At 48.9% G+C, this 19,862-nt stretch overlaps 1 protein-coding gene across 1 annotated transcript; it reads left to right on the forward strand.

The window, feature by feature from the left end:
• Positions 1 to 1,534: 1,534 nt before the first annotated feature.
• Positions 1,535 to 17,708, forward strand: ATP11C (ATPase phospholipid transporting 11C). The gene is made up of 10 exons (XM_057404853.1): positions 1,535 to 1,723; positions 2,385 to 2,487; positions 3,976 to 4,121; positions 4,474 to 4,533; positions 5,560 to 5,687; positions 8,051 to 8,186; positions 9,632 to 9,697; positions 10,745 to 10,848; positions 12,302 to 12,455; positions 17,357 to 17,708. The coding sequence occupies exons 1-10, from the start codon at positions 1,700 to 1,702 to the stop codon at positions 17,471 to 17,473; spliced, it is 1,038 nt and encodes a 345-aa protein (XP_057260836.1). The 5' UTR covers positions 1,535 to 1,699; the 3' UTR covers positions 17,474 to 17,708.
• The last annotated feature ends 2,154 nt before the right edge of the window (positions 17,709 to 19,862 follow it).

A 19,862-nucleotide genomic window follows, 5' to 3' on the forward strand; every position in this document is an offset into this window, starting at 1 on the left:
AGCCGGTCGAGGAACTCATTCATGCTCTCAGCCTGAAGGCCTCGACGTGCTCCCCTCTTCCCAAGCACTTCCCTTTCAAAGAGGTTATCTGCGATAACCACGCAGCTCCCGTTGTCCCCCCACCAGATGGAGCGGAACTGGAAGCAGGTGACGAGCTTCCATAGGGCAACGGGGAAGGATTCGGGTGCAGAGGTCTCTGAAACACAAAATCGCATGGTCAGGGCCCAGGGTTCATCAGGCAAACCCTGAAGGGAGTTTTCTTTTGTGGGAGGTGCGGTGGCAGCAGCCCAAGGTGCTCCCGTGTCACCTCTTCGAGGCATGGCCGAAGCTGAGGATGCTTCCCCTGAAGACTTCTCCAAAACCACTTGGTTCCTGCCCTTGGCTCCACGCGTCCCCCGAGCAGCCAGACTGGGTCCTGCTGCTCAGCAGACTGAAGGGCTGCGGCCCCAGCGGCCCCTCAAGTCCTCCAGCATCACTGTGACATCAGTGTTCCATGAGGGTTCCATGAGGGTTCCATGAGGGTTCCATGCCCATCTCCTGGCAACAGGAAGGGGAAGGCAGCAGAAGTTGCTCGAAAGCCGCGTTGTCTTCTCCTGGAGAGAGCTGTTTAGAGCTGAGAAGTGACCCCAACTGTATTTGCCTTTGGCCTGTGCTGCTGGGGCCGTGCTGCCTCCCGTTGCCGCGGGGAGCTGGTCCCCAAGGCGGGATGGGGAAGGCTGCAGCGTTGGGCATCAGAGTGCCCAGACCTGAAGGTTCTCCCTTGGGCACCTTCCCCCTGTGCAGAAATGCCCCAAGGCTCTTGTGTGGAGTAACCCCGCTGTGATTTCAGCAGCGCTGCTGCTGTCGCGGCTGTGCATGTGCTGGGTGATGCTCTCGGCTTTCAGCAGGGCTCCGTGCTGCTCTGCAGGATGAAGTACAAGTGAAACAGCACCTGCACTGATCCTGCACGTGAAATAAAGTGGTGCTCTGCACTCCTGTGCCTTTTGGGGATGGGTTCCTCTGCTGTTCTTTGAGACAGAACCGTTAGACCCAAGCCAGGACACTCAGTGATGTTCGCTCAGCCTTTTGAAAGCTGTCACCGCAGCCTTGAGTTGAAGGAACATGGCTGCAGGAACAGTTGTGTCAGCTGCAGGTTCTGAAGTCCATGGAGCCTGACCTGAGAGCAGTTCCAGTGCCCAAAGGGGCTGCAAGAAACCTGGAGAGGGGCTTGGGACAAGGGATGTAGGGACAGGCCAAGGGGAATGGCTTTAACCTGCCTGAGGGGAGACTGAGCTGAGCTCTTAGGCAGAAGCTGTTCCCTGTGAGGGTGCTGAGGCGCTGGAACAGGGTGCCCAGAGAAGCTGTGGCTGCCCCATCCCTGGCAGTGTTCAAGGGCAGGTTGGACACAGGGGCTTGGAGCAAGCTGCTCTAGTGGAAGGTGTCCCTGCCCGTGGCAGGGGTTGCAGCTGGATGAGCTTTGAGGTCCCTTCCAACACAACCCGTTCTATGAGGCAAGCAGTTAACTTCCTCAAATCTGATTTTGTTTCAAACATGTTCCTTGCATTCCAGAAGCTGGACCTTGACCCAAGAGTATGGCCTGATTATAGATGGCTCAACGCTGTCGCTGATACTGAACCCTTCTCAGGACTCTGGTTCTAGTAATTACAAGAACATCTTTCTGCAGATCTGCTTGAAGTGTGCTGCAGTCCTGTGCTGCCGGATGGCTCCCTTGCAGAAAGCACAGGTATTCACGCTGCTTTTAATGGGCTGAAGCACATCACTGTGTGATGTGATGCACCTTTAATCCATCAGCTGGGGCTTGACCTGATCATGATCACCTAGGACTTCTACAGCCTTATGTGTAAGCCTCATCTGAACTTGGGAGTGTGATGGGAACACATCAGTCTTTCAAACCCTTTGTTTAATATGCCTGCAGGAAGCCACAAACCCAAGCCAAGTAGAATTAAGCAAATCCCCCTCTTTTTTTTTTCCTTTCCAAATTCCACAAGTGGAGTCCATGACTTTCTCACTCCAGTGGATGGGATCCAAGCCTGATAAGCAGCGTGTTTCTGCCCCTCTTCCACATGGGAGGGTTTCCTGCCCTCAAAACGCATGAGAATTCCCATCTTTGGGAGAGCAGGGACTGGCAGCAGTGAAGGGGGGGATGCTGCTGCCTGGCAGTTGTTTTTAAATGCAGTCCTTCATCCCTGTGCAGCTGGATCCTGGCTTTTACTCTGGCTGGTGACAGAGAAGGAAGTAACAAGGAGGTTTATTGCTGTGAACCCACCTGGTGTTATTTTGTCTAGTTGTTTGTCCTGGGGGGCTCTTGCAAATGGGGCAGTTTTGGGGCTCTGGAGGCTTTTTAACTGAATGTTCGGTTTCTGCTCTGTCCTTTGTTGGTTTAGATTGTGCGGATGGTGAAGAACACCAAAGGGAGCCCGATAACGCTCTCCATAGGGGATGGTGCAAACGATGTCAGTATGATTCTGGAAGCACATGTTGGAATAGGTAAGACCCCCTGATAACACCCATCTGATGCCTAAGAGCTGTCTGCTGTTGCCTGGGGCTCAGTCAGTGTTTCTGGTTGCACATGGCTACACTGATCCCACTGGAAAATGCAGGAAGTCTGCTGCTGTTTTCTTTGGAGCCAGGGTTGGCTGGATATCATCATGTACTGCTCACCTTTAATAGCACCACTCTCTTCATCAGTCATAGCTACAGATGGCCTTCAAAAATGCTACAGCCACCTTGAAGGTGGTAAAGGTTGGTTGCTGCTCAGAGAATAAAGGCACAAGCAGCAGACTGATGGTGATTACCAGCAGTCGTGGCACAGGCAGTGCAATGAAAACACCAGACTGTATTAGGGTAGCTGGTCACAGCTGCCAGTAACTCCACTGTGCACCCACATGTGTTTCCTGGGGGCTGATGCTCAGTTCTGTTGTATGCCCTGTGTGTGTGACATTGAACCACTGGAGACCTTTGTAGTAAAGAAGGGTTGATGGAAGGGAAAGAGCAGCCTCTTTATTTGGGGCTTTTGGAAATGCCACAGTGCCCTCTAATGAATGAGGTCCCAGGGCAGTTGGGTTGGATGTGGCTTTTGAGAGAACAAAACTGCCTTTCTTGAGCTCAGCTCTGCAGGTACATCTGAAACAACCAGGCGTGTGCTGTGGATAAACTAGGCTGGGAGAGATATGGGCAAGCCCTGGGGAAACCAATTCCTTATCTGTTATCGGGTTTGCTGAGATACGCTGCCCCACACTCTTCCATAGGAGCTCAAGACAGCTCAACCTAAATATAGCTTGAGAAACTCCAGAGGCAGGTCTGAGTGGTGTGGAGCCAAAACCATGCTGAGGATTGCAGCATGTCAGTGTGTTACTCTCCTGAGGCACTGAGAGGGAAATACTGTGTTATGTCATGCCCCGAGACAGTGATGTGAACAAGCCTAGTGGGTAGCATTTGTCCAGATTAACCCTTTGCCATAGCATCTTCCCAGGTTCCAGTCCCTTAGGGATTACCCTATACCATAGCATCACCCCAGATTTCAGTCCTTTAGGGATTACCCTATACCATAGCATCACCCCAGATTTCAGTCCTTTAGGGATTACCCTATACCATAGCATCAGACCAGATTTCAGTCCTTTAGGGATTACCCTATACCATAGCATCAGACCAGATTCCAGTACGCTGGGGATTAACCCTATACCACAGCATCAATCTAGATTCCAGTACATTAGGGATTAACCCTATACCACAGCATCAATCCAGATTCCAGTACGTTAGGGATTAACTCTATGCCACAGCATCAGTCCAGATTCCAGTCCCATAAGAATTATCCCTATACCACAGCATCAGTCCAGATTCCAGTCCCTTAGGGATTAACCCTATACCACAGCATCAGCCCATATTCCACTCCATTAGGGATTAACCCTATCCTGTGGCATCAATCCAGATTCCAGTCCATTAGGGATTAACCCCTTGCCATGCTTCTGTCTCCAGGTATAAAAGGCAAAGAAGGACGTCAGGCTTCCAGAAACAGTGACTATGCTGTGCCAAAGTTTAAACATTTAAGAAAATTGCTACTAGCACATGGGCATTTATACTATGTGAGAATTGCACACCTTGTACAGTATTTCTTCTATAAGGTAAGGATGTGTGTGCAGTTTATGCCTTTGCTTGTGCTATGGATTCCTTCAGTAAGAGAAACAAATAATAAGCAGGGTCATCTGTAGCTCTGTTTTCCTTCCCTGGATCAGGACATGGCTCTGCCATGTGCCTGTCAATTGGAACTACTGCTTACAAGGGAATGTGAGCATGGTTTTCTTCTGCAGATACTAACTGCTCCTTGGGTTAGTTTTGTGCTTGGTGGAAGACAGTGCCCTGGTTTGTCTGGTAGCGTCGTGTCGGGCACCAATGGCTGGTAATGGGAGCAATGATTTGGATTTAGGCTGAGGAGTCCTCACTTCCCTGCTCACTGCTTGTCCTTTGTTTCCCCAGAACCTCTGCTTCATCCTGCCGCAGTTTTTATACCAGTTCTTCTGTGGATTCTCACAGCAGGTAACTTCCAGTGACGTGTCTGTGGAGCCAGGATACAAAGCAAGTGGCGCAATGAGGTGTCCTAGCAGAGACTTGGCTTATAGCACCCTCTCCCTTCCTCACCTTGCTTTAGAGGGCAGTAGGAGCTGACCTTATTGCTAAATGCTGTTATCTAAAGCATAATATGTTTGAGACCCATAGCTGAAAAGAAAGAAATCTGCTTTCTTTCCTTTCCCATCCGCCACCCAGGAATAAGTAATGAGAGAGGGGTTTAGCTGGTTTCTCACCACCCGATTTTCTGCTTCTGCTCCTCTTAAATGAAGCAGTTTTCAAAGAAGCCCTGATTTGTTCCCCTGTGCTGCATTTCCCTGCATTGAAAGTGTCTCTTAAAAGGCAGAACAGCTCATTCTTTTATGACAGCCTTTAAAAAGAGACATCCCAAGTGTCATCACTTGCTTAGCCCAAGCGAGCGTCAGAGGGGCAGTTCAGTGCGGAGAGCCGGGTTCACGTGCTTGGAGACGAGAGCTTTGGCCTTTGTGTCAGCTTAATGGGCTTTTGTGTCTGTTTGGGCTCTGAAGCAATGGTGAGGAAGGGTAAATGATAGGAGATAATTCCCTGCTTCTCTTGGCAGAAGAACTTGCCTTTTTTTCCCCCCTCTTTAAAAGAAGAAGCTGTAGTTCCTCTAAACCAGTCTAGCCTTTAGAGAGTCACAGGAGACATCAAGTGTATTAATAGAACCAGCAGCACAAGAGCAGCCACAGGAAAGCTGTGAGAAGGGCTGTTGAATCATGGTTTTCTGCAGAATGAGCTGGAGATGAGACCAGCCAGTTACAAAACTTCCTGGCCATGGGAGCAGGGTCCTGACCATGCAGCTTGCATTGGATGGAGCATGACCCCTATCAAATGGAACCATCCCATGTGGCTGTGACAAAGGGATGAATCTGTAGGGTGCATACAGAGGCAATGGCTTGAAACTTTGAATCTCTTTGTGGGGAGACTTCTAAAGTGGAACTTCTGTCTCATTTGACCCTTTCTTCCTCTTTCAAGCCACTGTACGATGCTGCTTATCTTACCATGTACAACATCTGCTTCACATCGCTACCCATCCTGGCTTACAGCCTCCTGGAGCAGCACATCAACATCGACACGCTGACCTCGGATCCTCAGCTCTATATGTAAGTAGTGCTGGACTGGGTAAGCCTGTGCACAACTTGGTTAACCATGGTTTAAGTTGTGTTGGTGCAGGAGCGTGAGCAGGTGTCAGCACCTGTGTTGGCAATGGGGTCACCATGAGCTGCAGAAAAGGCTGTTTGTGTCCCTGCTGGCTCTGTGTTAGAGCTGAGCAATGTCCTATTTACTGCCTATTCCTAGAACAGTATTTGGTCTGGCCAATTGTACTGCTGTGTCTCTGTAAGAAAAATGAACTCTAGGTGGAATTCTTCATCCACAGGAAAAATCAATCCATTCACCTTAGCTTTGGGCCAGGCAGCGTGAGCCAAGCCGATGATAAAGCATGTAATGGATGGAGGGAAGATCTGCCTTTCAGGGGGAAAAAAAGGTCCTTTTGTTTTGAGAAAGACAAATGTTTCTGAAGCCCAGCTCAGGCAGGTAGTTTCTCAGCTTGTCTGAATGGATATCATCCCCCAGGCCTCCCCTCCAAAGGCCAAATACTCAGGGCCTGTTACCAGGGAATTCTGCTCTTTGATCCACACACTCAGAGTTTCCTGCTGCATTGCCCAGGAAAAAGGCAGTTTAAGAGGAGATGCCTCCCTCTGCTTTGCTGGTTGCTTTCTCCCCTTCCTTGGTTGCAGTGGGGAGAGGATCCAGCCTCCCATGGAAACAGAGATGCTTCCCATCTTCCTCCCACCCTTGCCCATGTACTCACAGTTGGGTGCAGCCCTTCAGGAAGGACTACGGAAGATGTTTTTGGGGGGAGGACCCTGTTCATGCGTTCCTGTTGCTAATTCCCTTGATGGGCAGCAAGCACAGGTTGGGACTGCTTTGGCCACTGCCCTGTGCAAGCCCTGTCACCATCATAAGATGCTCTTCAGCATGGAGGAGCTGTGTGTGGCAGGACCGTGCTCAAGCCAAGAGTGATGCCTTTGCAGGGTCAGGGTGGGGAATCAGACATCACACAGCCTAAAGGTGTGTGAATGTTACTTTAGGTACGGAAAACTCCGAATGCAACAAGCACTGTGAGGGTAGGAAAGGACTTGGGTGCTTTTGAAGTGAGTGCTCAGATCTGTGATTGATTAGACCGCCGTGTTCCTCCACTGGTATGGCAAAATGCCACCTCTTGTACCTTTAAATAGGTAATTGAATATTGTGTGACATAGACCAATAACAACAGCCCCGTGCATTGGGCTGGTGACTGATCTCTGGGCTCTGTTCATTGAGGGAAAGCATGAATTGTGCAGGCAGGTAGCTGCAGGTTGAATAGTCATGCCTATGTATGTGCTGCTGAATGCAGGACTGCTGCTGTGTGCGGTGCTGAGCTGCTGCACTGCAGATCTCTAGTCTGAGGGGCTGTAAAAGCCTGTTTACGATGAGCACCGCAGGACTTCAGTGTGGATGCAAAACAGAGCTCACAGAGGGACGTCTTTTCCCTCTTTGCAATAAAAAAGCCCCGCTTACAGTCTGCTTTATCCATGCTCTTTACTCATGCCCAGATTGTGGTATGCTAGAGCCCTGTTGCTGCATCATCATGCACAGGATTCAATAGGGGATTGGTTTAGAAACTGCAGTTTTAGGAGCCCAGCACCACACCTGTTTGCAAGGTGCATCTTGCTGGGAATCCATGTATTGCTTTAACAGTTAAGGGTTAAAATGAGAAAAAATGGGGATTTTTGGTGCTTTTCTCCCCCATCAATCTTCAGATTTTAAAGAAAGTAATCTGAAAAGATAAAGATGCAGGAAACTTTGACTCCCTCCTGCCCTTATAGCTGCCCCCCGCTCCCTGGGCTCTGCGCGTGGTCCATGCACAGCTCTGCCCATCGTGCATCCCTTTGCTGCTGCCTCTGTGCCAGATCTCATCCATCCAACATTCTAAGCCTCCTGCTGCAGCCCCCGTGTTAAAAACACCCTCCAAACGATTCGGGAGGTTATTTTCAGACAGACACCGCTTCCAGGAATGGGCTTTGCAGAGCTTTTCTCAACCAGGGAGCTGGTGCATTCAGCAAGAAGAGGGGAGCACACAACGCATTCACTACATGCCATGTGGCTGCTCTGGTTTTGGAATTGAGCAGTTGATATCAGACAGTGTGCTTGGTGCAGGGGGTGTGGGAGAGGCTCAGGGTGGTGTAAGAGCTGTTCCCTTTGGGCTGGGTTTTGTTTTGATAAGGAGAAAATATGCTGAACCTCATACGGTCACTCATGACCAGCAGCTGCTTATAGCAGACATCTGTGGCAGGTATTTGTGTTTCACCTCCTTGTCCCCTACAGCAAGGGCTTGCTCCAAAGCTGATCTCCTGGCTGCAAAGGGCTTTACAGCACATCCTGAACGTGATGGTGATGTTCTCATTGCTCCCTCTTTTGGCAGGAAGGTTTCTGATAACGCCATGCTGCAGTGGAGGCCGTTCCTGTACTGGACCTTTCTGGGCGCCTTTGAAGGACTCGTGTTTTTCTTTGGGGTTTATTTTCTTTTCCAGAACTCATCGTTGGAAGATAATGGAAAGGTAATGCCACCAAAACACACCCAAAGGGGGAGAGTGATGACTGCTGCTTCTGTGCCCTGCCTCTCTCTACGCCTGGCGGGGAATAGCTACACGCTTAATCTGTGCGGTGTCTCGAGTCTTGTCCGATGGCGTAGCCTTGCTTATGGTGTGATTCTGCAGCAAATGCTTGAGATGAAACGTTTCCCAAATCGCCATGGAAACAGGGCCGAGCTGGTTAAACTCGCTAGGTAAAAGAACTAAGTCTCACACACAGCTTTATTCCAGCCCAGCGAGCTTTGCACAGCCTATTCCGTGGTTCCGTGTGATGCCAGGCAATGGCCCAGGGCAGAAGCAGGTTAAAAAAGAAATTGGATTTCTCTTCTTTTCCCTTTTTTCTTTCTTTCTTTTAATTCTGCTGGTTCACTGAGTACACAGCTAAGCCCTGGTGCAGACGTGGTGGCCTGGGCTGTCTCAGGACCCTTTCCCCACGGGGGTATGCAGTGTGTTATCCCATCTCCATCGATGGGAAGCCTCCTTCCACCATCACTTCTGGCTCTGGAGAATACCTTAGGCTTTTTTAGCAGCAAACACTTGGAAAAAAGCTGATGAAATTTATGTGTCTGCATATGTTGCATCAGTGCCAACATTTATAGCCCCAGCTACATGTAGTCAAGCCCCCGTATTGTAGATTCAGTGCTTTTCTGTATTTATAGCCATTCAGGTTGTATTTAGTAGAACATGAAGCACTGATTTGTTCTGCAAATGCCTTCAGAGGTCAAGTCTGTGTGGCACTAAAAGAAGCTGTGTGGTTATGTCCTGTTCTGTTGACACTTCTGCCTGTGAGAACTGCTACCAGCAATTGTTCATGGTATCCATGTCTGTTTGACTGACTCCTTTTTTGCTCCTATTGACTTTAATTTTTGTTGCATTGTGTGGAAGCTTTTACATTTCACTTTCTGTTTTGATGTATGCATTCAGGTCTTGACAGCCTTTGGTAAGCATCCCTCCCATTCATTGCCATCATTTGGGCTCATAGACAGTATCTGCTTTTCTCTGTTGTGCATAGTCACTAGTTACCTGCAACCCAAACCAGATGGCAGAATACACACTGGTGCCTTCTGCAAACTGAGACGATGAGCAGAGGTGTTGCAAGAAAGCAGAAACTGAGTAAATTACCAAGAAATCATGGCATACAGGTGGTCCAATGACTTGTATTGACATTGCTGTTAGTAGGAGGTTGTACCTGTCACCATCCCAGCTCTGGGTCCTCCGTCTGTGTGGCACTGCATGGCACAGGGTAGAGTAGTGGGTAGCAATCTCCTCTCTGAGCATCAACACCCTGTAGTAGTTGCTCCATCCCATCCTTCCCATCCGGCCCCTGCTTGCACCCCTGTCCTCATCGTTGTTGCTGTGCCTCTCCAAGGAGATGGACGCAGACACCTGTGGCAATGTAACGTGTTTTCCAGGTTTTTGGGAATTGGACCTTTGGGACGATTGTTTTCACTGTGCTGGTGTTCACCGTCACGCTGAAGGTGAGGATCTGCCTTCCTTCTGCAGGCACTTGGAGTAATTTCCCAATGCATGTGGATGTGCTGTCAGATCATGCAGTAAATGTGTTGAAGATGGAGTTTCTAGGACTTCCCACCGCTTAAATCTTCTCTTCCATAGAGGAAGAACTTCCTCACTGACCATTTGTGTAGCCTGTGGTCTGTATTCCTGGGCTGTACTAGTCTAAAGTATTTATGTCTTAGTTAAACTATTATCCCATTATTTGGCCTCTTTTGAGAGCTTCAGTTGGTTGTGGTTGATTTCTCCCCACACTTTTACACCTTGGCATTCGGTTCAAGCAAGAGAGCAGCAATAGAGACCTTGTGTTTGTCCACCTTGTTTCAGACATGGCTTAAACAAGCACCAGAAGGATCACAGAAGCACATCTGTCAGATAACAGCAGCAAATCTGCTTTGTTTCCCAGAGCATTCCAGAAGGAACAGTTTGCATAAGACCTTACAAAAAGTCTTTTATGCTTGGTTCCGGACAGCAGGTGGTGGCAGGAGGCAATTACAGACCCTGTAACCTTTAGACATCTCTTCCCTGTCACAGCAGAGCTTGTATCAGATTTATCCTATTAAAAAGTGTCAGTTAGAGTTAGAACCTCACTGGTTCCCTGTTGATGTTGTGCCAATCTGTATTGAAAATGCCTGCACTAATAACAGGGGAGACTGAGATGAGCTCTTAGGCAGAAGCTGTTCCCTATGAGGGTGCTGAGGCGCTGGCACAGGGTGCCCAGAGAAGCTGTGGCTGCCCCATCCCTGGCAGTGTTCAAGGGCAGGTTGGACACAGGGGCTTGGAGCAAGCTGCTCTAGTGGAAGGTGTCCCTGCCCGTGGCAGGGGTTGGAGCTGGATCAGCTTTAAGGTCCCTTGGTGCTATGATTCTGTGTTCCCTGGTGCATGTGTACAGAGGTAGCTCTTTGGAGAACCTTCAACCTTAATGTGAAACCAGTCTGAGATGTCACATAAATACAATGAGGTGTGCTCTGCATGTAATGCCTGTTCTCTGTCTCTCTTTGATACTCACACAGCTAGCACTAGATACCCGATTCTGGACGTGGATGAACCACTTTGTGATCTGGGGCTCCCTTGCCTTCTATGTGTTTTTCTCATTCTTCTGGGGAGGAGTCATTTGGCAAGTATCTGTTCTTCTTTCCCTGGTGCTTTCCTAGGGGAATGCCCAGCACTGGCTTTGTGAGAGGCATGGCTGCAGCATCCCCTCATTTGGGTTATCCAGTGATTTATGGATGTCAGGGTGTGCGCAGCCATGCTCCCTTCTCTACTGGGAAGGGAAGGGCTGGTATCTCCATCCAATTCACACTGAAGGCTGGTGCTGGAGGAGGGCTGTTGCATGATGAGATGTGCTGGAGGAGGTCTGTCAGCCTGAAAGCAGATAAAGTCCTCGTTGTCATTGAAGTGCTTGGCTTTGGCAAGAGGTGGTTTGCTTTTCTGCCTTTGAGGTCATTTCTGGTGCTGAGGCCCTTGTCCTTCATTTGGAGGTTTTGGGATAAATATTTCAGGATCTGTTTGTGCATGTAGATGGGAACGAAAGGAAGAACTGATGGGAGATACAAAAGGGAAGGAGCAGATGAGGCAGATGCAGAGCAAGAGGACCCAGCACTCTGGGGCAGCTTAAGAGGGAGAAAATAAGCAGGATAAAAACACAGATCCTGCTGCTGAAATCCTGGATCTGATGAGGAGAAGGAATTCTCATGGATTTGAATGCAACCAGGATTTTAGTCTTCATGTCTCGCAAAAGCAGGAAAGCAAATGTACATTGCAAGTACTATTAACTTCCAGTTTTCCATGCTGGGATTAGACGTTCATGTTGACATTCACAGCAGAGAGCATCTCCCATTTTACACCTTTGCTTTCCCGTGGGCTAATCCCATGGGTTGTTGACTCAATCCCTGATCCAGCAGCCTCCTAATAAAGATGGGCAATTGATTTAAACAGTTCAATTGAGGGTCACAGGCTTTGTTTAACTCTTCATCGTTCCCAACCAACAGATGGAGACCTGAGGTCTAACCAGGCTTCTGTGTTGCAATGTGTGAGTGTTCCACTGGTGTGTTTAACTCTCATAGCTCCGTATTTTGGAGTTAATGCACTTTGTGTTATTTATGAGACATTTTTCATAAGCATCTGCCAGTTCCCCCCCATCATCAAGGGAGGGAAGAAACAACAAATAACCTGTGGGGGGGTACCAAGAGTCTCTGGATTCCCTCTATCAAAAGCAAACCAGAAGCTATAGCAAAGCCCAAAGTTGAAATGAAATGATTTGGTTTTTGACAAGGGGAATAATTTCTCTTTCAGTGATAGCAGCAAAATTCAAACCCCTCCACACCCTGGAACAAAACAGATGTGGAAGATGCAGAACGCATCATGTAAGGTGACAGGACCTCCAGCACTAGTGCAGCTGAAGGCAGGAGATGCGCTGGTAGCGGATGGGCAGTGTGTGTCTGCGCTGTACCCATCCCCATCTGAAAGGGAGGTGTTACTGCTGATAGTGTGATCTGAGCCTGCTGTGATTCTGACCTTCGTGGGGAGCTTGTGTTAACCCCAATGTATTTGTATCCTTTCTCTTTCAGGCCTTTCTTGAAGCAGCAAAGAATGTATTTTGTATTTGCCCACATGCTGACTTCAGTTTCCACGTGGCTGGCAATAATCCTCCTGATCTTTATCAGCCTCTTCCCAGAGATTCTTCTAATAGTTTTCAAAAGTATGAAAGAGAAGAGCCATCAGGTAAGGAGCAAGGGGATGCATTTATTGCGCTGTATTTTTAGGCTTCAGCACCAGCTGAACCTGTAGCAGCGCCGTGCGCCACTCGCACCTCGAGGAAGGCTTTCTAGAGTCTCATCTCACTCTTTCACATGCCAGAAATGTCAGGAAGCTCATCTAAAAATACTGCCTTGTCTGTAGTGAGGAGAGACTCACTTTCCTTGGCTGCCTTCACTGGATGGAAACTGCTATCTCTTGTGAAATGCGATGTCCCTTTCGAACCTGAGCTGATCAGCAAACCCCTCGTATTGTGTCCTGCAGAAATTCATGTCAGAAAGCACACCCATGGTGTTCCCCTTGAGTCTGTCCTCGGGTGTTGGGGCAGGGAGATCAGGGTAAGGTCTTGTCATGTCTGCCCACTCCCCTTAATAACCAAGGGTTTGTACTGTGCTAGCCTGCAGTGAGAAGGTCTCCTTCAAAGCGGTCTGGTTCCTTAACAGCTCTCCTCTGCTGCTATAGAGGAGGAGGAGGGCTCGATTTAGCAGTGGAAGCCATCTCCTGCAAGTTGTTTTTGCCACTCCTGCAGATGGTGAATGCCAGCAGTGCCGGGCTCAGTACTCGCACCCTGCTGAGTCCTTCCCTTGCTCTCTGCTTGCCCAGTGGTGCTCAGCATCCCTGCAGCACTGCACTGTCACCCCAGCCATGCCCCCCGCTGCTCCCTGTGCCTGCCCTCCCTCCTGCAGCCCTTCTTTCCCTGCAGCAGCAGCAGCAGCAAGTCCTGCCTTGGGTTAGAACGTGGTGCCTTGCCATTGGGTTTCATGTCCTTAGGCAGTGCTAGGGCAAGGAGAAGGGACAGGGGCCGGTGCTGTTAGTGTGGGATAACCCCTGTGCTGACACCCAGCAGATGCTTTGGTGGTTCCTGGAAGGTAACGCAGACCAGCACTGTGGTGCCCAGCATGGGTGGCCATGTCCCAGGAGACCATAGGATGACCTTCCAAACACTGAGGTTTGAAATAGGCTTCTCCCGTTGAAACTCTTGTATGCTGCGAGGTTTCAGTGCAATTTCCTCACCTGGGATAACTTGTTATCTTGGGTCCTTATTATAAATGATAATAGAAGGAGACTGATTTGGGTTGGAAGGGACCTCAAAGGTGCTCCAGCTCCAACCCCTGCCACGGGCAGGGACCCCTTCCACTAGAGCAGCTTGCTCCAAGCCCCTGTGTCCAACCTGCCCTTGAACACTGCCAGGGATGGGGCAGCCACAGCTTCTCTGGGCACCCTGTGCCAGCGCCTCAGCACCCTCACAGGGAAGAGCTTCTGCCTAAGAGCTCATCTCAGTCTCCCCTCTGGCAGGTTAAAGCCATTCCCCTTGGCCTGTCCCTACATCCCTTGTCCAAAGCCCCTCTCCAGGTTTCCTGCAGCCCCTTTGGGCACTGGAGCTGCTCTAAGGTCTCCCTTTCAGGAGCCTTCTCTTGTCCAGGCTGACCCAGCCCAGCTCTCAGCCATCTCAGCCTGATAATAATCTCAATTTAAAAAGCCTCAATGAAGTAGTAAATGTTTTCCTCTCCCATAACATTCCAAGTACAAGTTTGGCCCAGTGTCAGTGGATTGAGATGTGTATCTGCAAGACAAAAACCCCCTCAAACCATTCAAGTTGAAAGCGATAGAGATGGCTGAAGAAGTGTGGTTGAATTCTTTGAGGCTCCGTGTAATTTCCTCCCATTAAATATGATTTAGTAGTTTCCAGCTTGACACCCCCATTGAATAGGCTGGGAGTGAGTTGAGGAGGGTGACCTGGAAGGGTGACCCGGGGGTTTCTGAGCCCAGCCTCAACTCCCCTAAGAGGAGGAGGAGGAGCAGCCTTCAGCACTTGGCCAGGGGATCCATTCCCTTGAGCAATGCTTGCTTTCAGGAGTCCTTTAGATGTGTTAAAAAAGGCTCTTGTGAAATGATTTAGCAAAGCAAAGTACGTGTCAACCAGAGAGGTCTCTTCATATGTGCATTCCAAACTAAGCACGGGCTGAGCTGTATTTAAATGTACAGTTTGAGCTTTGGAAGATGCCTGCAGCAGATACGAGCTCTAGATGTCTGTGTCAGCAGTCAGGCACCAAAGTCAGTCCCTTCATTTGTAAAGGCATCTAAGACCAGGTTAGATGGTTTCAAATCAAGAGCCTTTATGAATATGCTAACATTAATATTGGGGATCGGTTTCCCATGGGGAGAATTAAAGGACAAACAGGATGAGGGGTGTTATTTAGGTGCCTGAACCCCCAGGTTGGCAGCTGAGGGTCCCCTTTGGAATGGGAGGATAGAGTTGAAGGCAGGTCAATGGGTATTTGCCCTTAAGTCAATAGGACAGGGATCCACCCCAAGTTCCCTATAACAGCGCATTGGCTCTGCTCAGTCTTTATTACACTTCCTGTGTGGAAACACGTTTTCCTTTTGTTTTCCTTTCTTTATCCTGTTTTACTGCATTTGTGTTTGCCTCGGTTTCTGCCTTTCTTGTACTGCAATTTTCTGTCTTTTGTGCTGTTGTGAACCAGGTAACGAAGCGCCTTCCTTCCTCAGGAACATCCACTATCTTCATGCTTTCTCAAACTTCCAGCAATCACAGCTTTTCTTGGAGTGAATAAGGTGATTTCCTTTCTGAGTCACTATGTGTTGCTTGCTCTACTGCTTTTTTTCCTAACGCCTAACTCCTGGAAACCTATGTTTAGATTTGCTCACCCAGCAAAACCTTGCTTTCCCTTCTCCTTTTGCTTTAATTTAGATCTTTTGCTTTAATACTTAGGCTGTCTCTTCCCCTTCAGTCTCCAGCTGCACCTCAGGTGGATGAGCTGGTCGTGCTCAGGATGTCCAAGTAGGGTGGATGCAGCCAATGCTGATTCACTCTCCCCGGCTGTAGTTTTGTGTGTTAGTGGACTAGATGCAAACTACTCTAAAGTGTTGGACAAGGTGGATTCGACATTGATGGTCCTCTGGAGGATTTGGCAAACAGCTCAGCATTGTTTGATGTAGGAGGAGGTCCCCAAGTGCCCATCTTGCTCCATGCATCACAGAACCCCAGCCTGGTTTGTGTTGGAAGGGACCTTAAAGCTCATCCAGCTCCAACCCCTGCCATGGGCAGGGACACCTTCCACTAGAGCAGCTTGCTTCAGGTTTCCTGTCACCCCTTTAGGCACTAGAGCTGCCCTAAGGTGTCCCCTTAAGGAGCCTTCTCCAGGCTGACCCAGCCCAGCTCTCTCAGCCTGGCTCCAGGAGCAGAGGTACCACTTGTCAGTGCTACTGTTTGTCCAAGTGAATAAGCTGCTATACTCAACCCTTACAACAAGGGATGGTCTCTGACTTGCTGACCATGGGGATGGTGGGGCTACCCCACAGCACAGTGCCTTGAGTCCATGTCTCAAGCATTTGGTTTCACTGCAGACCTCCAGTATTGCTCCCTGTTTTAAGATACCAGTTATGTGAAGATCATGGATGGTTTCCTCCTCCCTCAAAAGCGCTTGTAACATAAACCTCACCCAAAGGTGACCATTTCAGGGCTACTTTCTGAATATCCTCTGTGCCTCCTGCACTGCAGAACCCATCCAGTATTAATAACCATGGTATTTAGAGTGTGTGTATTGCTCCATCCCTTAGGATGTGACTTAGCTGTCAAATGGTGTGTGTCTTGTATAGTTTGACCATTAGGCAGGGGTGTGTGTTGCATGTTCTATAAGTCTCTTTGCCTCGCTGTTGCAGAGCAGCAGGAAGGCACCTGATTCAGTGTCGGCCAGACCTTCTGTCAGACCACTTCTTTTCAGAACATTCTCAGATGAGTCTAATGTGTTGTAACAGGTACCCTATCCAAAGGAGTTGGGATGGTTTTCAAAGGCATCGATTAACCAACTGTAACCTCCCCAGATCAATTAAACTGTGGTTCTTGTAATCCTCTTGACTGTCGGTGTGGGGCAGCTGTCCTTGTGGAAGGGAGATGCAATGCTTGGGATGCATTTTAATGTGGGGATGTTGTGCTGTCCAGCCTCTGCAGCATCCTGGACGTGCACAGATCCTCTCACACTGAAATGTTTTGCAGTATGTAAATAAAGCTCTCAATAGAACTCATATTTTAGTCTGATGTTAACAGATAATTTAATGTGAGAATGCAGCCGGGGAATCCTGCTGTCTGGTAATAAAAGCTAACACTGGTGTATTTACAGTGAAGCATTCAAGTGTCAGCTATTAAAATGATTCCAATATTGCATCTGAATGGTATCAAACCTCCTTTTTCTAGGGTGCATGCTCTGTCGGATAGAAATAAGTACGTTTTAATTCATCTGCATAGATTGATACTAAACACATGTACTTGTCTATGTCAGCGTATGCCTCAGTGTCTGTATGTACATACGCACACAGAGAGCATCCTGGTACAAGCTGATTTGAAATGTCGTAGTAAGCTGGTAGCAGGGTAAAACAGTAAAAGTGCCTGATTGAATTCACACTTTTTAGGTGGAATATTATGTAGCTGCAAGCCTAAAACTGCAGGTTTGGGGCAAAGCTCTCCTGCAGCCACTTCAGAAGCGAGCAGTGTAAGCGGGCTGGCACGGAGAGCCAGGCTTGCAATGCCTCCAATGCATCTGGCATGGATCCTGAGCCGTGATCCCTCCCCACAGACGTTAGGTGGTGCTCTCCACTGCCATGTACTGGTGCTGGAGGCGGCTGGGCTGGGGCAGAAAGGGAGGTCGGCACCACTTTTGGACTTTATGCAGCGTTTTGCTCTCCTGTTACCTGTGAATGACATTTGGCACTTTTACCACGGGCTGATCTTTCTTCTTCTCCTATGAAATGTGAAGTATTTTCCTCTAAAAATAACCCAGGAAAAGGTTTGGGAGTTTTGGGAATGTGGCAATTGCAATACACGTGTGTTTTCCTTCTGATTTTTGCAGACTGACCCCTTTGATCTGCCTATGTTAGTCTCGTACAAACGTATAGAGAATGGTTACGTGAAGAACGAAGATGCTGTTACTAATCTGGCAGAAAGATATCCTCTCAGGATACTTTGAAGTGCTCCATGCAGACACTGCATCTTGTCACGCTGTAGGAAAAACCATGGTTTTAACCTTACAGTTCTCTTTAGTCTCACCAAGAACAGTAAGTGGCCACGCTGATAGAGCAGTAGCCAGGGCACTGGCCCCACGGTACCCGTTTGTCTTTGGTCTTGCGGCATCCCCACACCCCCAGAAATTAAACCTACCAAATTCTACATCATTGGAGGCTGAGAAAGCATCTTTAGGAATTCATCCAAAACAGCAGGAATTGAAGTGCAAGGGAGCAACGCCAGCCCCATTTCATACGGGGGCTTCCTCTGCCCATTGCAGATCTGTCCAAGCAGAGAGCTGCTGAAGTCTCTTGCTCTGCCTGACCAAAGAAGTAGCACAGACTTAAACCCCATAACAGCCCTTTGGGCTCCCCAAAGGCACGGGAAGAGCCTGCTCCTGCAGATGCAGCATCCTGCAGATGCAGCCCTGTGAGCATCCCGCCTGGTGCCAGGGCTGCCCCCTCCCAACTGTGGGTTGCCAGATGCACATGGCAGAAATACTTGAAAATCCAGGAGGAATCTTCACCGACAGTGCATAGTGCTCAGTCACATACATCCCTCCTCTGGGAATGGCTGGAAGCAGCCTGTGGTCCATCTGCAGTGATGGTGTCCATATGGAGAAGCGCTTGATGCTCAGGAAGCGCCTGAGCATCCTTCCGCAGACTGTTTGCTGGTGGGTTAATCCCTGATGGAGGGGGAAGAAAAGATCCTTTTCCCTCGTGCTGTGGCTGTTTGTGATGGAAGGAAGCTGTCGTGGATGTTGGAAGTTGGGCTGTGCTGAGCCATTTTGCCCGGGCTCATGTGGTTGTGCTTACATTGCTGCACTGTGCAGTTGCTTCAACACTTTAAAGGCCTGAGTGACAGTGCAGCCCTTGGATGATCCCGGGGGACATGGGCTGTGCCTGTAATCCTGCAGGCTTATCAAACTGCATCTTGAGTTATTTGCACTAAGAAAAAAAAGAAGCCGGTTTGAAAATGAAAGGAATGCAGGAACTTGGATTTCCTTTTACGTTTTCTTTGGGTTTTAAATTGGCATGTTCTTTTTAATTCTACCTGTACTATGGTCGCGGGAACTTTCCTCTTTAGGCTGAGGTGAGGTGCCTGATGTGATGTTTGGTTTCATTCTTTTCTCTGATACATGGAAAAAGCAGCTTTTTTCATTGCGTGAAGTCATAAGCAGTGATGGAGCACCCTGTGTGCCACCACTGCTGGGTGTGAAGGTCCCTCCTCATGCTGCTTTCCCTTGGCCCCAGTGCTCTGCAGAGGAACTGGTGTGGGAAGTGTTGGAGCCTCATTCCAGAGGGGCTGTGTTTGGCTCCTGCTCACTCAGGCTTTGTGTCGCTTACATGCAAAGAAACAACCCTTTGGGACTAGATGAAGATGCCATTCAGCAGATTTCATTGAGTCTTGCTCTCCAGCTGCAATCCCTGAGCTCCATCTCTTGTCTCCGGTGGAAGCAGGATGCGGATCAGCTCAGGCAGGTTGTGGTGTGCATCACGAGGACTTTGCTATGGGCCTTATGTGAGTGTGAAAGGGATGTGGCCAGTCCCTGTGGCCAGTGGCTGCTCTTCTGTCACCCAGCATGGGAGGGGATGTACGGACAGGACCACTGTATTATACACACTGCACTGGCCTCGATGCAAGTGGTGTTCGTTAGCAACCTCAGCTCGCCTCCTTGCTGCATGCAAGTAAGGAGCTGCACTTCCAGCATGTGTCCCATGGGCAAAGCTTTTATTTTTCCTTCTTTTTTTTTCCTTTTCCTAGCTCATTTCATGGACCTAGACTTCAACTTGCAGACCTTGTCCCATTCTCAACTTTTCTTGCTAAAATGTGGTGCCTACAGATGAAGCATACGATGACTACAATGAAGATAAGCTCTATATGCCAAATCTAACCTTTCTCCTTAAATATACAGTTGCTGACTTGTGTTTACATAACCTTTAAAATGCGGGCGCTGAAATGCCTGATTCCTGTGATTCAAAACCATTCCAAGCCCGGATGGTCCCAAGCCTGCCACCTTGCTTCTCGGTTTGTTTCGTGTCGTGCTCTGTTCCTGCGGTCAAAGTCTGTTCCTGTGGAGGTTTTGCTGGTTACGTTAGTGGGAACAGAGCAAAGCTTGCCATGTGTGTGTGAACTGTCCCAGTAAAGCCACAGAAACGGGCTCATTTCTGCTGCCTGTTTTGAGATGGAGCCTTCTGAGAACCAAATCTTTCTCTTCCCGTTTCCAAGTGTCCAGTCTCAGGATGGAGCGAGCCATTGCAATAGCTGTATGTTCAAACCCAAGGCAGGTGTGCTGAGGGGTGGGTTGGAATTAATGGGAGGCATCTTTGGAGTGAAATTCAGGTTTTCTTGGG

Source organism: Pezoporus wallicus, unplaced genomic scaffold (genome assembly GCF_028554395.1).
Source record: "Pezoporus wallicus isolate ANWC-B61680 ecotype Strahan unplaced genomic scaffold, APGP_CSIRO_Pwel_v1 contig_6217, whole genome shotgun sequence".
Lineage (NCBI taxonomy): Eukaryota > Metazoa > Chordata > Aves > Psittaciformes > Psittacidae > Pezoporus > Pezoporus wallicus.